The following is a 26,728-nucleotide window of genomic DNA, read 5'->3' as shown; positions in this document are numbered from 1 at the left end:
CCTACTCAACACAGAGGTGATGACGGAAACCTCTTCTTTTTGCCGACAGAGACCAAGGTCTTCCCACCGCCCAAGTCTCTGAGAAATTTGGACGTGTGTGTGTGTGTGTGTGTGTGTGTGTGTACGTGCATGCGTGTGTATGAGTGTCTGTGTTAAACATTGTATGGACTCTGGTTTTCATGGTGGATGTTTTGCATGCGAAGAGAACACGTCACCGCCACATATGGAAATAATATGAATTAGTGCCTGATGTCGCATTCTTGTGGAATGCTACGATGTTAACAATGATTATTTCAGAAGAACCACGAGCTACATGAACGTTTTCACAGCATATATGGCAAGGGAGGAGTGGAGGAGTGTGCAGATCCAGCCAGGCTTACAGTGTAGAGCAGCATGGTTGAGTTAAGCCACGTAAGGCCTCTTGCTCTAACTTCTCTGTGATTGTCTCATGTGATACGGTGGCTTACCCCCATTTTCTCATTAAGTCTCACAGTGAGAGAGAGCGAGAGAGACAGAAGCCCTCTGGTCTCCTCTGGTATCATTACTAAATATGGCTAGCTGTCCAGGGGGCCTGCTGGGGCCTGCTGCCTCCCAATACTCCTTCAAGAAACCTCCATGTTCCCCTCCCCATCGGGGTGTGTGTGTGTGACGTCCTGGATGATTAGTACCGCTGCCCAGCCATCAACAAGATTGTTTGGATGGAGTTAGGGAGGGAGGGAGGGGGAGGAGGGAGGGAAAGAAGGGAGGGGGGGAAGTAAGGGGAGGGTGGGAGGGAAGAGCCCTTTACTGTTTAAAAGCCAGATTAAAAAACAATGTTGTTAGGGACTCCAGCGCCAACAGAGCTGATGTCACCGACCCACTTTATCTTCTAGTATAAATACGCTTCATCCCCGACTGTGTCAGAGGGTTTCCGGCCAGCACACAACTCTCTACGTGACACTGGATGAGCGTAGCATAATGTAGCCTGGTGTGACAATGACCGTAGGAATTGGCAAGACAGCACTTAAACAGATCTGGGAACAGGCTAAGCAAAACTATAGCCTATCATCTGGCATGTAAACAAGAGTTCACCAATCACTTGAGGGTTGATAGCAACGAAGTCCTAAAGCAGTGGTGTGTTAGCCATTAAAGTGGTGTATGTCTGTCACTGATTATTAGGGTTTACAACAGGAGGAAGTGGAAAGGGTGTGTGTCTGCACAGTGTAAGGAAGAGCCTGTATCCATGGGTAAACCACTGATGCACATTACACATTAACTACTGCCATACAGACATTAACGTCTCACCACAGGGCATGTGGGAGAGTGTGTGTGTGTGTCTGTATGTGTGGTTGGTTTTTGTTGTCCATAGACTGGGGTTGTTGTTGTCCACAGACTGTGTAACACATGATAAATCTGTAACCAACGGCTAAGAGCTCTTCTCGTCTAGACCATAACGTAGCACAGGTTTCCTCTGCAAAAGAATTGCTTCCTTAACGTCTCACAGAGAAAACTGGACGACGCCTGAATGTTAATAAAGAATGGTATGAGGAAATAAATACATGGAAGTAAGTGGACTAAGAGAGAGAGATTGGAAATGGACCTAATGGAGTGGGACAGAGAGAGAGAGAGAGAGAGAGAGAGAGCGAGAGAGACAGACAGAGAGACAGAGGGTGAGAGAGAGAGAGAGAGAGAGAGAGATTGACAGAGAGGGTAAGAGAGAAAGTGACAGAGAGAGTGAGAGGGTGAGAGAGAGAAATAGAATGACATAGGGTGAGAGAGCAAGAGAAAGAGAAGGAGCGAGAGAGAGAGCGAGCGAGTGAAAGAAAGAGCGAGCGAGCGAGCGAGAGATTGGAAGGGGAACTTAGTTCAATCTTGACTTACATGGAAGGTGTGTTTGATGCCCAGGGCTAGTTTCTCTGTCCTGATGTCCCAGACCACAGGCTGGGGGGAGTTTAGCACAAACACCAGGGGCTTCTGGTGCACCAGTAGGGACTGGATGGGCTTCAGGTGCAGCTCCACCTGGGAACAGGACGACAGCAGGAGAGGGTTAGAGGACATTAGGTAACACTTTATATGAAGGGTACCTACAGTACATAAGGACTTAATGACATTCAAACCCCATGATTGATTGATTGATGATATGGGGTAAAAGTCATAGAGTAAAGGACAGAAATCCCAGAAGAACACGTATTTTCAATGGGGTCCTCGGGGTAGGAGAAAGCAGGACATACAGTGCATTCGGGAAGTATTCTGACCCCTTCCCTTTCTCAACATTTTGTTACGTTACAGCCTTATTCTTAAATTGATTACATTTATTTTTTGTACTCATCAAGCTCACAATACCCCATAATGACAAAGCGCATACGGGTTTTGAGAAAAAACAGAAATACCTTATTTACATAAGTATTCAGACTCTTTGCTATGAGACTCGAAATGAGCTCAGGTGCATCCTGTTTCCATTGATCATCCTTGAGATGTTTCCACAACTTGATTTGAGTCCACCTGTGGTCAATTCAACTGATTGGACATGATTTGGAAAGGCACACACCTGTCTATATACGGTCCCACAGTTGACAGTGCATGTCAGAGAAAAAACAAGCCATGAGGTCGAAGGAATTGTCCGTAGAGCTCCGAGACAGGACTGTGTTAAGGCACAGATCTGGGGAAGGGTACCAAAAAATGTCTGCAGCATTGAAGGTCCCCAAGAACACAGTGGCCTCTATCATTCTTAAATGGAATAAGTTTGGAACCACCAAGACTCTTCCTAGAGCTGGCCGCTTGGCCAAACTGAGCAATCGGGGGAGAAGGGCCTTGGTCAGGGAGGTGACCAAGAACCCGATGATCACTCTGACAGAGCTTCAGAGTTCCTCTGTGGAGATGGGAGAACCTTACAGAAGGACAAGGACAACCATCTCTGCAGCACTCCACCAATCAGGCCTTTGTGGTAGAGTGGCCAGACGGAAGCCACTCCTCAGTAAAAGGCACATAACAGCCTGCTTGGAGTTTGCCAAAAGGCACCTAAAGGAATCTCAGACCATGAGAAACAAGATTCTCTGGTCTGCTGAAACCAAGCCTGAATGCCAAGCGTCACATCTGGAGGAAACCTGGCACCATCCCTATGGTGAAGCATGGTGGTGGCAGCATCATGCTGTGGGGATGTTTTTCAGCAACAGGGACTGGGAGACTAGTCAAGATCGAGGCAAAGATGAACGGAGCAAAGTACAGAGAGATCCTTGATGAAAACCTGCTCCAGAGCACTCAGGACCTCCGACTGGGGCAAAGGTTCAACTTCCAACAGGACAACGACCCTTAGCACACAGCCAAGACGATGCAGGAGTGCCTTTCGGACAAGTCTCGAACCTGATCGAACATCTCTGGAGAGACCTGAAAATTGCTCTGCAGCGATGCTCCCCATCCAACTTGACAGAGCTTGTAACGTCATACTCAAGGCTGTAATCGCTGCCAAAGATGCTTCAACAAAGTACTGAATAAAGGGTCTGAATACTTATGTAAATATGCCATTTTTTCCCCCATATACATTTGCAAAAAATTCTAAAAACCTGTTTTTGCATTGTCATCATGGGGTATTGTGTGTAGATTGATGAAGGACAAAAAGTATTCAATACATTTTAGAATAAGGCTGTAACGTAACAAAATGTGGAAAAAGTCAAGGGGTCTGAATACTTTCCAAATGCACTGTAGCACATTCATAAGCAGTACATAAGCATGTCATAAACACGTATGTCAACAACAGCAACTTGATAAATGCAGGAATAGTGACATTACTGTGCCATTTACAAATGATATCAACTTGCGGTTGTTGTCATTAGCATTTCTATGATTGGAGCCATTTCCACCAGGTGTGGGAGCAACACAGCATAACACTGCGAAACACACAGAAATTAGGAACCGGAACCTTTACAGAGCTAAGGGGAGGAACCCACAGTATAAAATGTACGAGTCAGCGTAGGGTCAACTACAGTGCATTAAAACCACCAGCCCCTTTCATTTCACACAGCTGCTTCACTCGGCAAATAGCAGAGCTTGTTCTTTACTGCGGCTATTTTTGTGGTATCAATGTTATCAAAACATTGCAGACCACTCTGTTGACTGTTCCTGCGCAATTACAGAGCTATAATGTTACGGATTGTTGTCTTTTTATTTTTTTTGTTTATATACACTAACTGTACTGATAATCTCAATGAGCCTGTATGACCGTGAGCTATGAATCGCCGGGGAAGGCAGTAACTCAGCTCTAATATGTGGTCTCTCTCTGGACGCTGCTATCTGAACGCTCACACACTGGAGGCTTTGTTAGGAGCGCTGAGGATTTTTTTTTTTTTCTCCGATCGACGGAGCAAGCCTCTGTTACCCACAACTCCACAGAGTGGAGCTATGAGCGAGCTATGTCTTCCCTTCTCCTTGACGTGTGTGTGTGTGCGTGAGCTACGGCTTCAGCTATGGCTTCCAGACCGTCATTAAATTGTATTCTCGCCGTCTGTCAGTGACAGGGAGAGGAGAAATCCAGTGAACTCCCACTGTTGGGACGTGTTGTTGCCCTGCACTGCTGGCCCAGGCTGGGCCCTCAAGACCAAATCTAGCCTGGTGATTTAGAGGCCTGAAGGCCTCACTGAAACCAGACCCTGCTTTGGACATGTTAAAATTCAGCCCCCCATCAGCTGTTTGATAAATAGGCCACAACTTTATCACAATCAATGTTTTATGAGCTGAACTCCACTATCAGATTGGAAGAGGTGTTCTGTTACCTGGGAGTTAACCTTTTACTGCAGTGGGATAAATCATGGTCACACAGAGTGTTTATTGGTAGTCTTAAATAAATCTACTTTGAAACAAAATTATACACCTGACACACATGGTTATGGCCTTAAAAAAAGAAGACACCTGTACCATGTCAGATAAAGAGTTGAAATGTATTACATTGAGTTTGCATCCCAATATTACACTTTATATACATCACAGAAGACTGAAATATAACAAAACTGTTTGCCATAGAAACACCAGGTTTTCAGCATTTAAAATAAATATATGTTTATTAATTATAAAATTATGAAAAAAATTAATAACATTCCACCCATGAGGCCACTAGAGGGTGATTTGGTCATTTGACTGCAGAAAAGGTGTATTGTTCGCAGACCAAAGCGTCAAACTTGGACTTCATTAGCCAACACAGAAAGACAGAGAGAAACTTCCGGCGCATAAGCATCGGCTTAATCTACCGACCAATCATTTTACCCTAACCCTGTTTTCCACGCCTCACAGTTATGTGAGACGCAAAAACGGATTGATGATAAATACTTTACTCAGTAGGTCACTCCCACAAACTTATATGGTCACTCCCACTCAGGCCCACTTTGAATCGTTGATATCCCAGGCTTACAGGTACAGTTGAAGTCGGAAGTTTACATACACTTAGGCTGGAATCACTAAAACTCGTTTTTAAACCACTCCATAGATTTCTTGTTAACGAACTATAGTTTTGGCAAGTTTGTTAGGACATCAACTTTGTGAATGACACAAGTCATTTTTCCAACAATTGTTTACAGACAGATTATTTCACTTATAATTCACTGTATCACAATTCCAGTGGGTCAGAAGTTTACATACACTAAGTTGACTATGCCTTTAAACAGCTTGTAAAATTCCAGAAAATGGTGTAATGGCTTTAGAAGCTTCTGATAGGCTAATTAACATAATTTGAGTCAATTGGAGGTGTACCTGTGGATGTATTTCAAGGCCTACCATCAAACTCAGTGCCTCTTTACTTGGAGACCTCCACAAGTCTGGTTCATCATTGGGAGCAATTTCCAAACGCCTGAAGGTACCACGTTCATCTGTACAAACAATAGTACGCAAGTATAAACACCATGGGACCACGCAGCCATCACACCGCTCAGGAAGGAGACGCGCTCTGTCTCCTAGAGATTAATGTACTTTCGTGCGAAAAGTGCAAATTAATCCCAGAACAACAGCAAAGGACCTTGTGAAGATGCTGGAGGAAACAGGTACAAAAGTATTTATATCCACAGTAAAACGAGTCCTATATCGACATAACCCGAAAGGCCTCTCACCAAGGAAGAGGCCACTGCTACAAAACTTCCATAAAAAAGCCTTTTTGGAGAAATGTCCTCTGGTCTGATGAAACAAAAATAGAGCTGTTTGGCCATAATGACCATTGTCATGTTTTGAGGAAAAAGGGGGATGCTTGCAAGCCGAAGAACACCATCCCAACTGTGAAGCACAGGGGTGGCAGCATCATGTTGTGGGGGTGCTTTGCTGCAGGAGGGACTGGTGCACTTCACAAAATAGATGGCATATTGAAAAAGGAAAATGATGTGGATATATTGAAGCAACATCTCAAGACATCAGTCAGGAAGTTAAAGATTGGTCGCAAATGGGTCTTCCAAATGGACAATGACCTCAAGCATACTTCCAAAGTTGTGGCAATTAAGGACAACAAAGCCAAGGTATTGGAGTGGCCATCACAAAGCCCTGACCTCAATCCCATAGAAAATTTGTGGGAAGGACTGAAAAAGTGTGTGGGAGCAAGGATAACTACAAATCTGTCTCAGTTACACCAGCTCTGTCAGAAGGAATGGGCCAAAATGTACCCAACTTATTGTGGGAAGCTTCTGGAAGGCTACCCGAAACATTTGACCCAAGGTAAACAATTTAAAGGCAATGCTACCAAATACTAATTGAGTGTATGTAAACTTCTGACCCACTGGGAATGTGATGAAAGAAATAAAAGCTGAAATAAATCATTCTCTCTACTATTATTCTGACATTTCACATTCTTAAAATAAAGTGGTGATCCTAACTGACCTAAGACAGGGAATTTTTACTAGGATTAAATGTCAGGAATTGTGAAAACCTGCGATTAAATGTATTTGGCTAAGGTGTACAGTGGGGGAAAAAAGTATTTGATCCCCTGCTGATTTTGTACGTTTGCCCACTTACAAAGAAATTATCAGTCTATAATTTTAATAGCAGGTTTATTTGAACAGTGAGAGACAGAATAACAACAACAAAAAATACAGAAAACCGCATGTCAAAAATGTTATAAAATGATTTGCATTTTAATGAGGGAAATAAGTATTTGGCCCCTCTGCAAAACATGACTTAGTACTTGGTGGCAAAACCCTTGTTGGCAATCACAGAGGTCAGACGTGTCTTGTAGTTGGCCACCAGGTTTGCACACATCTCAGGAGGGATGTTGTCCCACTCCTCTTTGCAGATCTTCTCCAAGTCATTAAGGCTTCGAGGCTGACGTTTGGCAACTCGGACCTTAAACTCCCTCCACAGATTTTCTATGGGATTAAGGTCTGGAGACTGGCTAGGCCACTCCAGGACCTTAATGTGCTTCTTCTTGAGCCACTCCTTTGTTGCCTTGGCCGTGTGTTTTGGGTCATTGTCATGCTGGAATACCCATCCACGACCCATTTTCAATGCCCTGGCTGAGGGAAGGAGGTTCTCACCCAAGATTTGAAGGTACATGGCCCCGTCCATCGTCCCTTTGATGCGGTGAAGTTGTCCTGTCCCCTTAGCAGAAAAACACCCCCAAAGCATAATGTTTCCACCTCCATGTTTGACGGTGGAGATGGTGTTCTTGGGGTCATAGGCAGCATTCCTCCTCCTCCAAACACGGCGAGTTGAGTTGATGTCAAAGAGCTCCATTTTGGTCTCATCTGACCACAACACTTTCCCCAGTTGTCCTCTGAGTCATTCAGATGTTCATTGGCAAACTTCAGACGGGCATGTATATGTATTCTTGAGCAGGGGGACCTTGCGGGCGCTGCAGGATTTCAGTCCTTCACGGCGTAGTGTGTTACCAATTGTTTTCTTGGTGACTATGGTCCCAGCTGCCTTGAGATCATTGACAAGATCCTCCCATGTAGTTCTGGGCTGATTCCTCACCATTCTCATGATCATTGCAACTCCACGAGGTGAGATCTTGCATGGAGCCCCAGGCCGAGGGAGATTGACAGTTCTTTGGTGTTTCTTCCATTTGCGAATAATCGCACCAAATGTTGTCACCTTCTCACCAAGCTGCTTGGCGATGCTCTTGTAGCCCATTCCAGCCTTATGTAGGTCTACAATCTTGTCCCTGACATCCTTGGAGAGCTCTTTGGTCTTGGCCATGGTGGAGAGTTTGGAATCTGATTGATTGATTGCTTCTGTGGACAGGTGTCTTTTTTACAGGTAACAAGCTGTGTTTAGGAGCATTCCCTTTAAGAGTGTGCTCCTAATCTCAGCTCGTTACCTGTATAAAAGACACCTGGGAGCCAGAAATCTTTCTGATTGAGAGGGGGGTCAAATACTTATTTCCCTCATTAAAATGCAAATCAATTTATAACATTTTTGACATGTGTTTTTCTGGATATTTTTGTTGTTATTCTGTCTCTCACTGTTCAAATAAACCTACCATTAAAATTATAGACTGATCCTTTCTTTGTCAGTGGGAAAATGTACAAAATCAGCAGGGGATCAAATACTTCCCCCCCCCCACTGTATATAAACTTCTGACTTCAACTGTATATGCGCTGTGCAAGGTTACCTGGGCGTCACAGGACGTTGGTGTCACTTTCATTGGGGAGGATGGGCTCGTGGTAATGGCTGAAGCGGAATTAGTGGAATGATATCAAATAGATCAAACACATCGTTTCCATGCGTTTGATGCCATTCTTTTAACTCCGGTCCAGACATTATTATGAGCCATCCTCCCCTCGGCAGCCTCCACTGTTTGGGGTAAATACACTCTGATGGATTCCAATGGATACCTGTTCAAGTGACATACAGTACATATCTAGTTTTGAGGGATACTGATAGGAGGGGGGGAGAACTATAGTTTAACTTGTCAGTTTGTTAAACCTTCTTTCACTTCATCTCTCTCTCTCTCTCTCTCTCTCTCTCTCTCTCTCCTTTATCTCTCTCCGTTTCGTTCCGTCTAGCTTTAACTTTATTCCCAGGCTAATCATATTAAGCTCTTCCTGTGTGTGAATGGACAGAGTTTGTAAATCACCCACAAGGAGTTCTGTCAGTGTCATATTATTAACATTTACTGGCCATAAATCAATCCTAACTCAATCAGTTAAGGCAGGTTCAGATGTCAAAAAGAGGGAAGACTTCTTGTGTTTTAAGTTGTAACTGGCAACAGCACATTTCAAATCACAGTACAGGGAGTGTCAATGATGAACACATGAATGCGCATTGTGTCTGGGAGTTTCATGATATTTCAGTTGTATACCAGAGCCAAGAAAATATTCAGAGCATGTACGCACAAACAAGTTGTTTGTTCACGGCTCAGCATAGTTCAAACCTCAGATACTTATCTTCTGAAGAAAACCTTTTGCCATGTTTACGTGGTCTGTTACATTAACGGATAGGCTCTTAAGATGTAATGGTTGATATATTCCAAGGTTAACCACAGTTAAACATAAACAATGATTAAATTCTTCAGACTCTGTTATGAGGCAGACAACGTCTTTAAAGTAGCCGGTAAATCGCTTAAGCAGAACTGTTAGCTCAGACAACAGAAACTCCATTGAACCAGACCAAACTACAGCATTGGACAGACAGAAAGTTATTCAGTTGCATCAATCATACACTCCCACACACTTTCTCTCCCCTTCTGGGTTTTTTCATGCTGTCACTGAGACATGATATGAAGCGCACGCACGCACACACACACACACACACACTCCACCACGCCCCACCTTGCCAGACCCAGTCTCCTTACACCATCTCCCCCATTGACCATCTCTAAAACACTGTTGATATTCAAAGTGGACAGTTTTGACCCTTTGACACATTTTTAGGCCAGAGGAGAGTGAGACACAGCCGAGAGAATAGTCCTAGAGAGAGTAGGTGCATGGCTTCAAAGCCTCCTGATCATAGTCTCCTACAGATCTAAGACACTGTAGAAGAGAGGAGGAGGAGAAGGGAGGAGAGAAAATGAGAGTGTTTAGCGGTATGGGCCATAAAAGTGCTGCAATAATCATAATAAAAAAAGAACTTGGAGAGAGACGAATGGAAGAAATTACAGTACGCTTATCTCCAAGGGGGCTCAGAGGGGGCTCAGAGACGCTCCACACGCATAGTCACACACACATGCACCCACCCAAGTCTGGCAGATGCTCCACACACACACAGTCACACAACAAGCGAGGCGAAAGCCCCACAAGTCTCCCATAGCTTTCTCTATCTTTTTTTCCTCTCACTCCTTTCTTCATGTTTGTCCTCGTGGAAAATCTTAGATGAGCATCTAGTCTACTTAAGCCTCCCCCTCTGTCCAGACTGGAAAAATCATCTGCATCCCTCCTGGGAGAATAACCGAACGCAAGGCAACCCAGAAACAATCATACCTGCTCTCATTCTGCTGGCTTCAGGGGCCTTGGCTTTGAACACACACACAGAGAGACAGAGAGACAGAGAGACAGAGAGAGAGAGAGAGATCTGTAAAAGTTATGGAATTTTAGCACCAGACAGAAACAATTCCAAAACAAGTGAGTCACCAGAAAAGCAAAGGCAATAAGGCATAAACACAGTTACGGGGAGACAAAATGGCAGAGGTTAAGAGAAATTAGTGCAGGAGAGCCCAATATAATCACATTAACAGCATCATGATACCCTCTCTAATGTCAGACTGAATGCGCAAATGGGAGGGTCACTCACGTAGAAATACCTGGAGAATATGCTTCTCAATGTCCACCTTGAGACAATTTAGCCAGTCAACTTCCAGACATTATAGATCAACGGAGGACGGCATCAATCCATGATCTTTCACACTTACCAATGTGGGAAGCTGAACTGAACGACCAGCGGGAGATAATGTGATACCAATCTATCAGATGTGGAAGAACTGGAACCAACAGCCACTTTCCCACTGCACTCCCAGTCCACACTCCCACTCCCAGTCCCAGTCCACACTCCCAGTGCCAACTCCCCATCCCCTCACATACTTCTACCAGTCGGATGTGTAGACGACAGAGGCGAGCTGAGCAGCAGCTGCTTTGTGTCTCTATCTGCCCACAGAGAGACTGAGATGCCTTCCATCCGGGTTCCATCTGGCCCATTGCCGTGGTAGCAGATAGACCGACACAAACACTGTCCAGCGTTGGGATTGTCTATACTCTGCATTCTACAGTCCTCAGTCTGTGATAATGTGATTAATGTGATTTAGACCATGTCACAGCAGGCAGGGCCCAGGGGGCTGCAAAGTGTGTCTGAAACCAGGGGTCTCAGCAGGCATGGCCCAGCCAGGGAGTGAAGACAGGAGGACCAGATGACCAGAGGCCCCTGGGATCAAAGCCCCTACGGCCCAGTTGCACACCTGTTCAGTAGGCTGGGATCAGGTGGCGTTGCCCTGCCCTGAAGTACACACGGAGTGTGCGTCCCAAATGGCAATCTATTCCCTATATAGTGCACTACTTTTGACTAGAACCCTATGGGTCCTGGTCAAAGTAGTGCACTAAATAGGGAATAGGGTGCCATTTGGGATGCGCCTGGAGGCTGCCAGGCACCTCCAGATACCCCTGTAGAGAGGGTCTGAGAGTCCCAGCAGGAGCCAGGAAGCCCTGCCTGATTGATGATGGGGAGCCTGGTCCAGGGATTTGTGTGTCCTGGATCCATTACAGTCCCAAATGGAACCCTATTCCCAGTATAGTGCACTACTTTTGACCAGTGCCCTGTCTACTATATAGGGATGGGAATAGGCTGCCATTTGAGACACAGCCACGCTAGTGACTGGCCAGGGACGGAGAGGGATGGAGGCTTGTCTGGACCTATCACGTTACGCTGAAATCAAACCCCTCACACAACCCTCACAGGACGACAGCTGTTGCCAGCCCCGGCCCGCCAGGCCAGTCCCAGATGGCATACCGTGACTGGTCAGAGCATATGTACGTAAACAAGGAAAATACCATTCCATTAAATACAAAACTATCTCAGTTGATGAATCATTACTGTAGGCAATCTTAACAGATTTCCCGTAAATTACCAATACAATATGCAAAGGGAGGATGATGCAATTGCAATAAACAAGAACTATGTCTGTCGATTAAGGTATGTCGAACACATATTCCAAGTGAGACATTCTTCTCTGCCAGTCAGTAATAACTACAGGATGATTCAAGGCATTCGGGCCAGCCGCCTGCGTCGAGCATTCTGAATGCAATTTTATGACTCTTCAGGCCCCAGTAAAATAAATGATGTTTCACGACCAAACATTCATCAATACATCAGCATAGTAGATAATGATACTTCCATAACCAATGTATGCACAGCCTCCTGGTATGAAACTAACTGTAGAACACAGCTGTCAGAGACCTCTCACTTTACACCTCCATCCAGTCAGTCAGACCTGACTCCATTACACACATGTGCGGGCGCACACACCTCTAGCCCTCAGTAGCCCCGGCAGCAGGAACCAGGACCAGGGCGTTTTCCTTCACTGACAGAACTAATTATGAGCCTAAAAGTCCTCAGTGACTCAGAGCTAACTCAAAACATCCTTCAATTAGCCAGCAAGTAAGAGTAATCTATCAAAACATTCTCCCTCCCTCTGCAAATAATAATAACGGGCAATCAACTTCAGCATGAACGCAGCAGACACTTTATCATAACAGAAATAGAGTTGGCTGGAGCAGCTGCCTGTAATAATGGATAATGCCTTTCAATACAAGCAGCCCTTTGTAGCTGGGTTGATATACTGTTGAAATAACCATAGGGTGACTTGCCATATTCTATACTTAGGCCTGGGGAAACATGTCCCTGCATGCTCAACACAGGATGCTCAGCAACACAATCATCACTCGTCTACAGCAGACAGACAGCACTAGCCGAGCACTGAAAAGTCAAGGCTGTTGGAAAAGCCTTGCACTGCCTGGAACTTATCCCATGAACATTAACATCTAGCTTTATCAGATAGGTGTGTGTGTGTGTGTGTGTGTGTGTGTGTGTGTGTGTGTGTGTGTGTGTGTGTGTGTGTGTGTGTGTGTGTGTGTGTGTGTGTGTGTGTGTGTCATGGTTCTTTCTGGATCACTGCTCAGACAGAGAGGAAGAAGGGAACCTGTTGACTGCTCTTATCGCGGGCCCCACCGGCCTTCACCCTGCTGATCTGAGGGCCGATGGGGAGCCTCTCCACTGCACCTGATGCTAATCAGTCTGCCTCCAACCTCCAACTCCAGGTCACGCACACACACACTGAGACACACACACCCACCGAGACACATACATACACAGACACACACACACACACACACAAACTGAGACACACACACCCACCGAGACACATACACACACACACACTGAGACACACACACCCACCCACCGAGACACACACACCTCAAATGGGCCCAGCAGAACACAGCAGGCAGATAAGATGTCAGGGGCAGATATGGCTTCATAGGATGATAGTAATCAGGGTCTGATAAAGTGGGCTGCAGGGATGCAGAGGAGCACAACACCGCCTCAAGGAGAGAGAACGAAGTAGACCCAAATCTTTTCCAGATGAGTTTAAGCGGACGCAGTCCTCATAACTCCCCGCCTCCATCGCCGAATACATTCACGTCACGTACAGTAAGCCTACTGAGCCCCCTGGGGACAACATGTCTAGATGTGGCATCAAATAACTACATATCCATTCAACATGTTAAAGGATCCTTCAGATTATAGGGTGTCAGTCTGCACGATTCAAATGAACCATACGTCTAGAATATGTGTGCTCAGCATAGAAACACTGTCAGGACACCCAGGAGGAGATGTGTTTGAAGAGATAGCTGTGTCAGTGCTTGTTTTGACATCTGACTCTGGTGATGGTTGGCTTCCATCACTGCTTGGTTATTACCAGGCTGATGACTAGAGGAATGTTGTTCTCGGCTACTACCCTTACCCTATTCCAAGAGAACCTGTTTGGAATGGAAGACCCCAAAAAATTGTTAAAGACTCCAGTCACCCAAGTCATAGACTGTTCTCTCGGCAAACGGTACCGGAGCGTCAAGTCTAGGTCCAAAAGGCTCCTTAACTTCTTATGGATGGTGGCAGTATTGAGTCGCTTGGATGACTGACGTGCCCAGAGTAAACTGCCTCCTACTCACTCCCAGAAACTAAGATATGCATATTATTAGTAGATTTGGATAGAAAACACTCTGAAATTTCTAAAACTGTTTGAATGATGTCTGTGAGTATAACAGAACTCATATGGCAGGCAAAAACCTGACAAAAAATCCAACCAGGAAGTGATTTGTAGTTCTTCTATCTAATCCCTGTTCAAACTACAGTGTCTGTGGGGTAATTTTGCACTTCCTAAGGCTTCCATTGGCTGTCAACAGCCTTTAGGAACTTGTTTCATGCGTCTACTGTTACTGGGCAGAGAATAGGAGCTCAGTCTATCAGTGGATTGCCTGGGACCAGTGAGTTGTTTACTGCGCGGGCACGTTTGGCGCGCCGCTCCTTCTTTTTCTTCTGTAATGAATACGCTATTGTCCGGTTGGAATATTATCGACGTTATATGTTAAAAAGACCCTAAGGATTGATTGTAAACATCGTTTGACATGTTTCTATGAATGGTAATTGAACTATTTTACTTTTTGTCTCTTGTTTTACGCTCACGCGTTATGCCTTTGGATAGTGATCTGTACGCACGAACAAAACGGAGGTATTTGGACATAAATATGGAGTATTTCGAACAAAAATAACATTTCTTGTGGAAGTAGCAGTCTTGGTAGTGCATTCCGACCAAGATCAGCAAAGGTAAGGGAAGATTTATAATACTAATTCTGAGTTTAGTTGACTCCAGAACTTTGCTGGTATCTGTATAGCTTGCTTTGATGGTTGAGCTCTGTACTCAGAATATTGACAAATGTGCTTTCGCCGAAAAGCTATTTTAAAATCTGACACAGTGGTTGCATTAACTTGTTATGGATAGGGGGCAGTATTTTCACGGCCGGATAAAAAACGTACCCGATTTAATCTGATTATTACTCCTGCCCAGAAACTAGAATATGCATATAATTATTAGCTTTCTAAAACTGTTTGAATGGTGTCTGTGAGTATAACAGAACTCATTTGGCAGGCCAAAACCTGAGAAGATTCCTTACAGGAAGTGCCCTCTCTGACCATTTCTTGGCCTTCTACACTCTCTTTATTGAAAACTGAGGATCTCTGCTGTAACGTGACACTTCCTACGGCTCCCATAGGCTCTCAGAAGGCGGCAGAACGGGGAATGATGACTTTGCAGGCCATGGCTGAAAAACAGTAGCTCATTTGGATAGTGGTCGATCTGAGAACAATGAGACTGGGGGCGCGTGCACGAGCCGACACCATGTTTTTATTTTTTCGTCTTTGAACGAAAACAGGGTTTCCCGGTCGGTATATTATCGCTTTTTTATGAGAAAAATCGCACAAAAATTGATTTTAAACAGCGGTTGACATGCTTCGAAGTACGGTAATGGAATATTTTGAATTTTTTTGTCACGAAATGCGCCGGGCGCGTCACCCTTCGGATAGTGTCTTGAACGCACAACAAAACGCCGCTATTTGGATATAACTATGGATTATTTTGAACCAAATAATATCTCTATTTAGTAAATAAACTCTATTTTCTTATAACTGCATTGTTGGTTAAGGGCTTGTAAGTAAGCATTTTACAGTAAGGTACACCTGTTGTATTTGGCTCATGTGACAAATAACATTTGATTTGAATGGAATTGTCTCCTTGTTAGAATGAGTTCTCTAACTTGTTGGGGATAGGGGGCAGTATTTTCACGGCCGGATAAAACATTTACCCGATTTAAACTGGTTACTACTCTTACCCAGAAACGAGAATATGCATATAGATTTGGATAGAAAACACTGAAGTTTCTAAAACTGTTTGAATGGTGTCTGTGAGTATAACAGAACTCATATGGCAGTCAAAACCCTGAGACAAATCCTAACAGGAAGTGGAAATCTGATTTGTGGAATCACTTTCAACCCTTTGCCTATGAAACACACTGTGAGTTAGGATTCATTTAGCACTTCCTAAGGCTTCCACTAGAAGTCAACAGTCTTTACAAAGTGGTTTGAGTCTTCTCCGGTAAAAACTGACCGAACGAGAGGCCTGGAAAGTTTGTCATAGAGGGAGAGCCATTACTACTATGATGCGTGTGCCCGTGGGTACTCTCTCGTTCCGAAACGTTTAGTAAGACAATGCAATCTTCCGCCTTGAATATTATTGAAGTTCTGATTGAAAAAGGCCCTAAAGATTTATGTTATACAACGTTTGACATGTTTGAACGAACGTAAATACATTTTTTTTGCACATTCGTGAGGACAAGTCCCGCGCGCTTCAGTACATTATGAGTAGCCTTCGGAACGGGCTAACAAGAAGGAGCTATTGGGATATAAATTATTAACTTTTTCAAACAAAACTACATTTGTTGTGGACCTGGGATTCCTGGAAGTGCCTTCTGATGAAGATAATCAAAGGTAAGTGAATATTTACAATAGTATATTTGATTTTAGATGAGTCCAAGATGGCGCTAACCTTTATCGCCTAGCCTATTTTTCTGAGCATTGCACCTCGTTTATTGCAAAGTGTGATTTCCCAGTAAAGTTATTTTTAAATCTGGCAATGCGGTTGCATTCACAAGATGTTAATCTATAATTCTTTGAATGACAATTTTATATTTTACCAATGTTTTCGAATAGTAATTTTGTAAATTGTAGCACTGATTCACCGGAAGCATTTGAGGGAAAATATTTTCTGAACGTCACGCGCCGATGTAAAATGCTTTTTTTTATATATAAATATGAACTTTATCGAACAAAAAATGCATGTATTGTGTAACATGATGTCCTAGGAGTGTCATCTGATGAAGATTGTCAAAGGTTAGTGCTGCATTTAGCTGTGTTTTGGGTATTTGTGATGCATGCTAGTTGCTTTGAAAATGGCAGTGTGATTATTTTTGGCAGAGTACTCTCCTAACATAATCTAATGTTTTGCTTTTGCTGTAAAGCCTTTTTGAAATCGGACAACGTGGTTCGATTCAGGAGAGGTGTATCTATAAAATGGTGTAAAATAGTCATATGTTTGAGAAATTGAAGTTATAGCATTTATGAGGTATTTGTATTTCGCGCGATTCCACTGGCTGTTGACTAGGGTGGGACGCAAATGTCCCACGTTTCCCAGACAGGCTAATAACTCTGTTACTAGAGAGAGAGAGTTAGAGAGAGAGAGAGTAATGGTGGAATTGTGTTCATGTACAGTACAGTATGTAGCTTGACCTGTCTCTTGCCCTTTGGATTGTCTCTGCGATCGACTGTTAGTGCCTCAGGAGCTGTCCTTTAGAAGCTGTGACTGGGGGGCTGTACTGCCAGTCACCTTCCAGGCAGAGCTCCGAGCAGCTATCGAAGAATTCCACCTGATAAAACAATCATCTGCTCAGCCTCACGCTGATCCGCGACCAAGAGCGTCTCGTTTGATGTTTGCCTTTGGTAAGTTGATTAGACAAAGATGGCATGTGTGAGAGAGAGAGATACTGCTGGCCGGGCCCTCTCCCTGACTTTGTTTATTTTCAGCCCTATCAGCCAATCATATGGCCAGACCCAGACATAGACTTGCATCCCAAATGGCACCCTATTCCCTATACAGTGCACTACTTTTGAAAGGGCCTGGACAAAATTTGTGACCTAAATAGGGAAAAGGGTGCCATTTGGGACACAGCCCTACACTAGGGCAAGGAGCTTCGCTCAGACCTCTACTGTTTATCTCTCTGCTGCTACGACAGAATGACGTTTGTTTTTCAGAAAGTATCTGTGCTTATTTTTGTGTAACAGATGCCAGCGACATGGGAAACAACACCTCGAGGAAATGCCAGCATGATATTTCCCACGATGCCCCTCACTGCGTTAGCAGTGGATGTGTTGGTGGCAGAGTTGGCGATAGAGGTGTGAAAGCCACATTGACACTTTGATATTTCCTCTAAAACGTAAATTAATAGTGTGTATTAGCTTTGTTTATTAGAGACGGGATTCTATTTGAGCCAGGCATCTATTTCCTCAATGCACCAAAAAAATACCACACTGTTTATTGTAACCAGTATGACCAAATCCATTGCAGTCAAATCAGAAGTGCAATAGCTGCCTATCATACATCACCGATTTCGCAAGATCTCACGCAAGATTTAAAAATGTTCCACGTCCCCCAGTTGAAATTGATGCCTAAACCTAAACATCAAATGTTTTATGCTTAAATGCATTTGTTTTTCTGTTTTAACAAACTTAACCTTACCATGTGATCTTGGTATCACTGAAGTTCGTAAAACAATTTATTTAGACCCGCCGTTTATTCGAAACAGGTGTTTATTATTTGCTGAAATGTGTGCCAATGCCCGGTTATTAAAAGGGATGGGCGGCTATTTGAGACTGTTGAATTAAAATTTTACGGTAGTTCTCGAAAGAACACATGGAGAAAGGTTAAAACCTGACACCAAAACCTGTTCACAAAGGCTCGTGGCAACAGTAGAAATGTAGACTTCCAATGAGAGCTAAAGAGAAACTACTTTTACACCTATGGGTCAAACCCCATCCGGAAAAAGGTAAGGAGCAACACAATCCTAGGGGTTTAAGACCTGGCTGAAATATGAGCACATGGCAAGTCTGGTAATACAGTTTACTGTTCCCCTCTTTTCCTCCCTATTCTCTTGCTCTCTATGACTCTGGGATACTTATTAACATTAGAAGTGGTGCATCTAATCTTGTGCAAATGTGCCACAAAATAATGATGTCCCTTATCTGAGACCAGTATTCCCCTCCCGCGCTGCTGTGCACACAGCCGCAACCTGGTACTTACAGGTCTTATCAGGGATCTGCTGGTGGAGAATGAGCGCTTTGTTCCCCCTATTCTGGGCTAGTGCCTTTCCAGTCCCCTGGCTTGTCTCTGCTACCTCACTGAGACATACCCTCAAACACGCGGGAGGGAGGGAGGGCTTTGATCTGATACTTTGATCCCGGTTGGTCAACATAGACTGATGACATCTTAGCTGTTTAGTACATAAAAGCTATAGTGGCCGTTAACCTGGAACTAAAGGATTACAGATTACAGCCCACTGAGCCAGAGTCAAAAGAAAACACTGCCATTTGATGGAGAGAGAAAAACAGATTGTCACATATTACAGCCAGTTCTTTGTTGAAGGTGGTGATGATTGAAAAAGCAGGCTTAGTGGTGATTGAAGAAGCAGGCTAGGATGTGAGCTCTGTGAGCTGATTGGGTGCTTTCTTTACAAAATATACCGACGTTCTCTTGAGTGATGGGGCAAAGTTTTATAGCTCAGTCCATCCGATCTGAAGGAAGCTCAAGCCAGGCGCATCAGTCAGTCCTTCTGAAGTCTCAAATACATCTCTCTCTCTCTCTCTCTCTCTCTCTCTCTCTCTCTCTCTCTCTCTCTCTCTCTCTCTCTCTCTCTCTCTTTTTTCTCTCTCTCTCTCTCTCTCTCTCTCTCTCTCTCTCTCTCTCTCTCTCTCTCTCTCTCTCTCTCTCTCTCTCGACATACAGTTAGTACTGTAGCTTCTTTGATCTAAAATTTCTAAAGCAGGAGATGTGTGCCTTGATGTCTTTGGTTACAGAGAGAAGTCCTGCTACGATTCTATTCATCAATAAGTCAATGAAGAAAGGTGAATATTTCAGCTCAGCACTGTCCAGACAGAAGGACAACAGCAATCCTAATTCACAAAAGTTTCACAAAATGCGTGATATATTTCAGTACTTGGTTTCGTTGTAGGAACAGTAAGTGTCAATCGATTAGTTTTCCTCCAAGCCATAGTGCAGTAATTGACCAGAGTGTTGTGTTCCATCAGAAATGTTTTGTTATTGTTTGAACAGTGAGACAGAAGTAAAAATGTGAGCTTATCACTGTCAGAGTCCTACCCGCATGCAGTCACCACCGAGGTGTTCTGTTTCACTTAATTTGCCAATTTATCTGTGCAGTATTGGACAGCAGCCAGGAGGCAATGCATTGTGAAGCAGGCAAGTGCAGCTGTGCATTTCTCTCTGTTATTGGAAGGATAAGGGCCCAGACCCCCTGACTGTATCCCAAATGGCAGTCATTCCCTACATAGTACACTACTTTTGACCAAAGCCCAAGTAGTGCACCATACAGGAAGTAGGGTGCTATTTGGGATGCAAGCTCTGACTGGTTTATGCCCATACAGAATGGGTTCACTGGGAGCATGGCAGGAAACTATTAATTTCTCTCACTTCTAGAGTGAAAACGTGGAGGAACTCAAAAAACATTTGAGGGTTTCACACGTAGATGTGGAGAAGATATAGAGTAGGCCTGACAGAATGCAGCTGGTGTGTGTGTGTGTGTGTGTGTGTGTGGGGGGGGGTGCGTATACAGTGCCTTCGGAAAGTATTCAGACCCCTTGACTTTTTCCACATTTTGTTACATTACAGCCTTATTCTAAAATTGATTAAATAGTTTTTCCCCTCAATAATCTACAAACAATACCCCATAATGAAAAAGCAAAAACAGGTTTTTAGAATATATATATTTTTTTTAAGTTTAAAAACCCCCGTAAATATGACATTTACAAAAGTATTCAGACCCTACTCAGTACTTTGTTGAAGCAGCTTTGGCAGCGATTACAGCATCGAGTCTTCTTGGGTATGATGCTACAAGCTTGGCACACCTGTATTTGGGGAGTTTCTCCCATTCTTTTCTGCAGATCCTCTCAAGCTCTGTCAGGTTGGATGGGGAGTGTCGCTGCACAGGTCTGAATACTTTCCGAAATTACTGTATGTGTGTGTGTACGTCCTGTTCCTCTTCCTGCTTTTTGTCCCGTTCCTCTAAGCCCCTCCTTGTAACCATAGGAACCAGATGCACGTCTCTGCATGGATATCAGGAAGGAGATATCATGGAGCACATCCTGGTAACTAGAGAGATTCATGCAACTAAACCTATTTACATTAATACCTTGAACCTATACCCAATGTCCAATTAGAAGAAGCATTTTCGAGGAACACTATTTACAAATAGGCTTGACTGTATGGAAGATCATGGGTTTATACGGATCTTATGGTCCATCAATACCCCTGTGTAGACAGTGGACCTTGGAGGTCTGTACATACAAGGTGTTACTACTGGGTGGAAGTTGGGTTGAGAAGGAGCTCTGTACTTGGACATATTTGTGTACTTGACTGACCCTGGCTGCTGTACAGTCAGTTCAAAACAAAAAAACGACATGTTCTACATCGGCCCCTGAGCCCAAACAGCCCAGTCAGAGAAGAGTGTCTCAGCCGGAGCAGGCCACAAGACCCCTGCTTGTGCTGCAGGCCAGGCCAATCCACTCTCTAAACATAAAAAAAACACACACACACACACACACACACACACACACACACACACACACACACACACACAGTCCGTTCTGCGGCCAAGACGCCACTTCCTCTTCCATCACGAGAGGCAGAGAAGAATCCCGGAAAAACAACTCTCTATAATCACTGCCTGCCCTGACTGACCAGCCACCTCTGTGCTGACACTGACAACAACAAGCATCCGAAATACACTCCCAAGCAAACAGAGGAAAAGCCTCATTACGTAGAGTGGAGGGTGATGAATGTGCATATCTCCTGAAAGGACTAAATGAAATGTATTTGAGTGTCGGTATCAGCAAACTTTCCCTCGTGTTCGTCTCAATACAGAGGCCAGCAAGCCATCTTTACTCTAGGAGACAGTACATTTACGTTACATTTACGTCATTTAGCAGACGCTCTTATCCAGAGCGACTTACAGTAGTGAATGCATACATTTCAATTCATTTCATCCCTTTTTATTTTTTTCCTCGTACTGCCCCCCCGTGGGAATCGAACCCACAACCCTGGCGTTGCAAACACCATGCTCTACCAACTGAGCCACAGGGAGGCCAGTAGATGCATGATTGCAATTTGATGTTGGTAACAGAAGCGGAGACAGACTAGGCAGAATTAGTCAACCAGTTGTCCAGTGAAATGTTTATGTGTCCGAGTATCTCCTCCATCTGCCACTGAAGGTCATGATCATGGGCAGCTTGTGTACATGTGATGCACAGCTTGTGTACGTGTCATGGGCAGCCTGTGAAACCAAACCCTGGTCCCTGCCTGGGCGTAATGCCGAATTCACGCGCTAGTCGGAACTAGGAAACTCGAAAATGCTTGACTTGCTAATTGGTTGTAGTTATACACGTGCAACGAATCACCAAGTCGGAAATTTCACCGTTCCCTAGTTCTGACTAGCATGTGAACGTGGCATAAAACACAGTGGATTATGACTGAAGGACAAGCGAGGACGGAAGGCGAGACAGAGACAGAATCTGCATCCCAAATGGCACCCTAACCCCCAGTAATAGTGCACTACTTTTGAGCAGGGTCCGTAGGGCTGCCATTTGGGACACAAACAGACTACTGAAGGTCCAGATGGACACATCTGCGCCCCCGTCTTAGGTAGGAAGGCCAGCCGTTATAATGTCAAGGAAAAGGATTGTTGTCTATGAGCCAAACGGCAGGCTGCCAGGTGTCCTTAGTTCGTTACAAAGCTTATCTCCACAGAAATACCCCCCCAACGGTCACAGGCAGAACCGGTGCAGGGCCAGCTTATCTCTATCTCTCTGCCTGAGACGTAGTGGCCTTCTGCAGCCAAGGACAGGGTCAGGAGGGGTGGATGGAGGGTGGGGATAGAGGAGTTGACCAGGGACAACAGGATTTATGCCTAGGCTCTTCCACAATCCACCACCCTAGAATTCTAGAGCAATTCAGCACGTTCTGTTCTATCCCGGTAAGTAACCCAGCAATTCTTTAACAGCAGAACGGAGTGTGCGAATCATCATCATCCATACATGAGTTGTTGAGCAAAGAATTGGGACACATCTTGGAACTGACCCAAAACAAACTGCTTAGGGGGGTTATTAATGCAATATTAGCCCACATAAAAAAAGACCACAGTTTACTATTGAATACTACAGTACCTACTATAGAACTGTAGAATACTGTATACTGTAGAATACTATACACTGTATTATCCCTTGATAATTTGTAGTACTTAGTACAGAATTGTGTTGTATGTTGTAGAATACTATAGTAGATACTACAGTATTATCCACAAAAAAAACACTATAGTAAATACTACAGAAATGTCCGCAAAAACACATTTTTTTTTACTTCAGCATTACATTTGCGTATACCTTGCCCTTTCCCCTACCCCATATCCCAATTTTTGCCACCCGTAAGTGAGAAATGTACATGCCAAGTATAGACCACATATTGTGAATATACAACACAAGTAAAAAGTTCTGTCTTTTTTGGTTACTACATGATTTCATAGTTTTGATGTCTTTATTATTCACAAAAATAGTAAAAATAAAGAAAAACCCTGGAATGAGTAGGTGTGTCCAAACTTTTGACTGGTACTGTATATAGAACCAGCCCAGAACCATCCAACATCATCACACCTTCACAAGGAGCGAGCGGACCACAGGAGAGTGCCATCGCTGACCCCTGGGTCTAGGGCTTCCTTACGTGTCTGCTTGCTCTTCGGGTTATTTTTCCTCCCCTCTACAGATCCTGACCCAGCACCAGTCCCAGTTCCTGTTTTTCTCTCAGACCCACAGTCCTAGAACCAGCACCAACCCCTGGTTTTCCAGCCCTGGTACCAGCACAATTTCCAACCCTGCCCCAACACCAGCACCAACCCTGGACACAGCACCGACCAATCACAACTGCCTCCTTCATCCCTCCCCAAACACAACAACACTAACACAAGGTAAAACACTCCACCAGACCAACCACAACTGCCTCCTTCATCCCTCCCCAAACACAACAACACAAGGTAAAACACTCCACCAAACCAACCACAACTGCCTCCTTCATCCCTCCCCAAACACAACAACACTAACACAAGGTAAAACACTCCACCAGACCAATCACAACTGCCTCCTTCATCTCTCCCCAAACACAACAACACTAACACAAGGTAAAACACTCCACCAGACCAATCACAACTGCCTCCTTCATCCCTCCCCAAACACAACAACACAAGGTAAAACACTCCACCAGACCAACCACAACTGCCTCCTCCATACCTCCCCAAACACAACAACACTAACACAAGGTAAAACACTCCACCAGACCAACCACAACTGCCTCCTTCATCCCTCCCCAAACACAACAACACAAGGTAAAACACTCCACCAGACCAACCACAACTGCCTCCTTCATCCCTCCCCAAACACAACAACACTAAGGTAAAACACTCCACCAGACCAACCACAACTGCCTCCTTCATCCCTCCCCAAACACAACAACACCAAGGTAAAACACTCCACCAGACCAACCACAACTGCCTCCTTCATCCCTCCCCAAACACAACAACACTAACACAAGGTAAAACACTCCACCAGACCAACCACAACTGCCTCCTTCATCCCTCCCCAAACACAACAACACTAACACAAGGTAAAACACTCCACCAAACCAACCACAACTGCCTCCTTCATCCCTCCCCAAACACAACAACACTAACACAAGGTAAAACACTCCACCAGACCAACCACAACTGCCTCCTTCATCCCTCCCCAAACACAACAACACTAACACAAGGTAAAACACTCCACCAGACCAATCACAACTGCCTCCTTCATCCCTCCCCAAACACAACAACACAAGGTAAAACACTCCACCAGACCAACCACAACTGCCTCCTCCATACCTCCCCAAACACAACAACACTAACACAAGGTAAAACACTCCACCAGACCAACCACAACTGCCTCCTTCATCCCTCCCCAAACACAACAACACTAACACAAGGTAAAACACTCCACCAGACCAATCACAACTGCCTCCTTCATCTCTCCCCAAACACAACAACACAAGGTAAAACACTCCACCAAACCAACCACAACTGCCTCCTTCATCCCTCCCCAAACACAACAACACTAACACAAGGTAAAACACTCCACCAAACCAACCACAACTGCCTCCTTCATCCCTCCCCAAACACAACAACACTAACACAAGGTAAAACACTCCACCAGACCAATCACAACTGCCTCCTTCATCCCTCCCCAAACACAACAACACAAGGTAAAACACTCCACCAGACCAACCACAACTGCCTCCTCCATCCCTCCCCAAACACAACAACACAAGGTAAAACACTCCACCAGACCAACCACAACTGCCTCCTTCATCCCTCCCCAAACACAACAACACTAACACAAGGTAAAACACTCCACCAGACCAACCACAACTGCCTCCTTCATCCCTCCCCAAACACAACAACACTAACACAAGGTAAAACACTCCACCAAACCAACCACAACTGCCTCCTTCATCCCTCCCCAAACACAACAACACCAAGGTAAAACACTCCACCAGACCAACCACAACTGCCTCCTTCATCCCTCCCCAAACACAACAACACTACAAGGTAAAACACTCCACCAGACCAACCACAACTGCCTCCTTCATCCCTCCCCAAACACAACAACACAAGGTAAAACACTCCACCAGACCAACCACAACTGCCTCCTTCATCCCTCCCCAAACACAACAACACTAACACAAGGTAAAACACTCCACCAAACCAACCACAACTGCCTCCTTCATCCCTCCCCAAACACAACAACACTAACACAAGGTAAAACACTCCACCAGACCAACCACAACTGCCTCCTTCATCCCTCCCCAAACACAACAACACTAACACAAGGTAAAACACTCCACCAGACCAACCACAACTGCCTCCTTCATCCCTCCCCAAACACAACAACACTAACACAAGGTAAAACACTCCACCAGACCAACCACAACTGCCTCCTTCATCCCTCCCCAAACACAACAACACTAACACAAGGTAAAACACTCCACCAGACCAACCACAACTGCCTCCTTCATCCCTCCCCAAACACAACAACACTAACACAAGGTAAAACACTCCACCAAACCAACCATGACTGACTGACAAATTGACGGACTGATAAATCTTTCATGTTATTTGAAAGAATGCATTTGTTTTTTGGTAATTGTTTGTTTTACTTTTGATTTGATTAACTTAAGTTGGATTGGTTATTTATTGTTTGAATTGTTTATTATTTTGAAGTTCAACTAAATTTGATTTAATTTGAAAATGTAATGAATTTGAGTATTTTTTCAGTAGACCCCCCCCTCCCCCAACATTTCTATGTCAAAGATAATAAATCAAAAACACTTCAGTAAATACTACAGTATACTACAGTCTGCAAAACCACTACATTAATTACTATAGTATTCCTACCATAGTATACACTATAGCATTTTTTTTCATGTGGGTCTCAACGATGTGAAATGAAACTCATGAAATGAAATACATTCTTTGCAACGATGACAAGGACAAGCATTTCCCATGACATTTGAACATGTCCCTTTTCTCTCCCTCAGTGGAAGACATCACTTATATAAAGTACCATCTATTAGTCTGATGTACAGTCCAGCTAATGCAGTCGGAAGATGAACAAATGACACAAAGTCACAAAAACATTAACACTGGCCAAAATGACAAAGAAAATTACATTAGATATATTACGTCTGAGAATTTCACTAGCAAAACAAGCCCACTCTCAAATGTTGACATAAGGAATGTGTGTGCTTGGACTATGGGTTTTGTGGGCTCTGTACCTCCCAAGCAGCATTAGTTGACAGTAAATATGTCATTATTTGGGTGGTGACACCAAGCAG

The 26,728-nt window shown here is 44.3% G+C and overlaps 1 protein-coding gene and 1 non-coding gene across 2 annotated transcripts in view; both read right to left on the bottom strand.

The window, feature by feature from the left end:
- tgfbr3 (transforming growth factor, beta receptor III) overlaps positions 1-26,728 on the bottom strand; it is a 147,055-nt gene that overhangs the window by 64,734 nt on the left and 55,593 nt on the right. The window contains exon 4 of the mRNA XM_014169092.2: positions 1,861-1,998. Coding sequence (XP_014024567.1) covers positions 1,861-1,998 — 138 coding nt within the window. The remainder of the gene's footprint in view (positions 1-1,860; positions 1,999-26,728) is intronic.
- Positions 21,829-21,904, bottom strand: trnaa-ugc (transfer RNA alanine (anticodon UGC)). Its single transcript has one exon. It is a non-coding gene; the product is annotated as a tRNA-Ala (tRNA).

This window comes from Salmo salar, chromosome ssa23 (genome assembly GCF_905237065.1).
Source record: "Salmo salar chromosome ssa23, Ssal_v3.1, whole genome shotgun sequence".
In the NCBI taxonomy this organism is placed as follows: Eukaryota; Metazoa; Chordata; class Actinopteri; order Salmoniformes; family Salmonidae; genus Salmo; species Salmo salar.
This window is presented reverse-complemented; position numbering and strand designations above follow the sequence as displayed.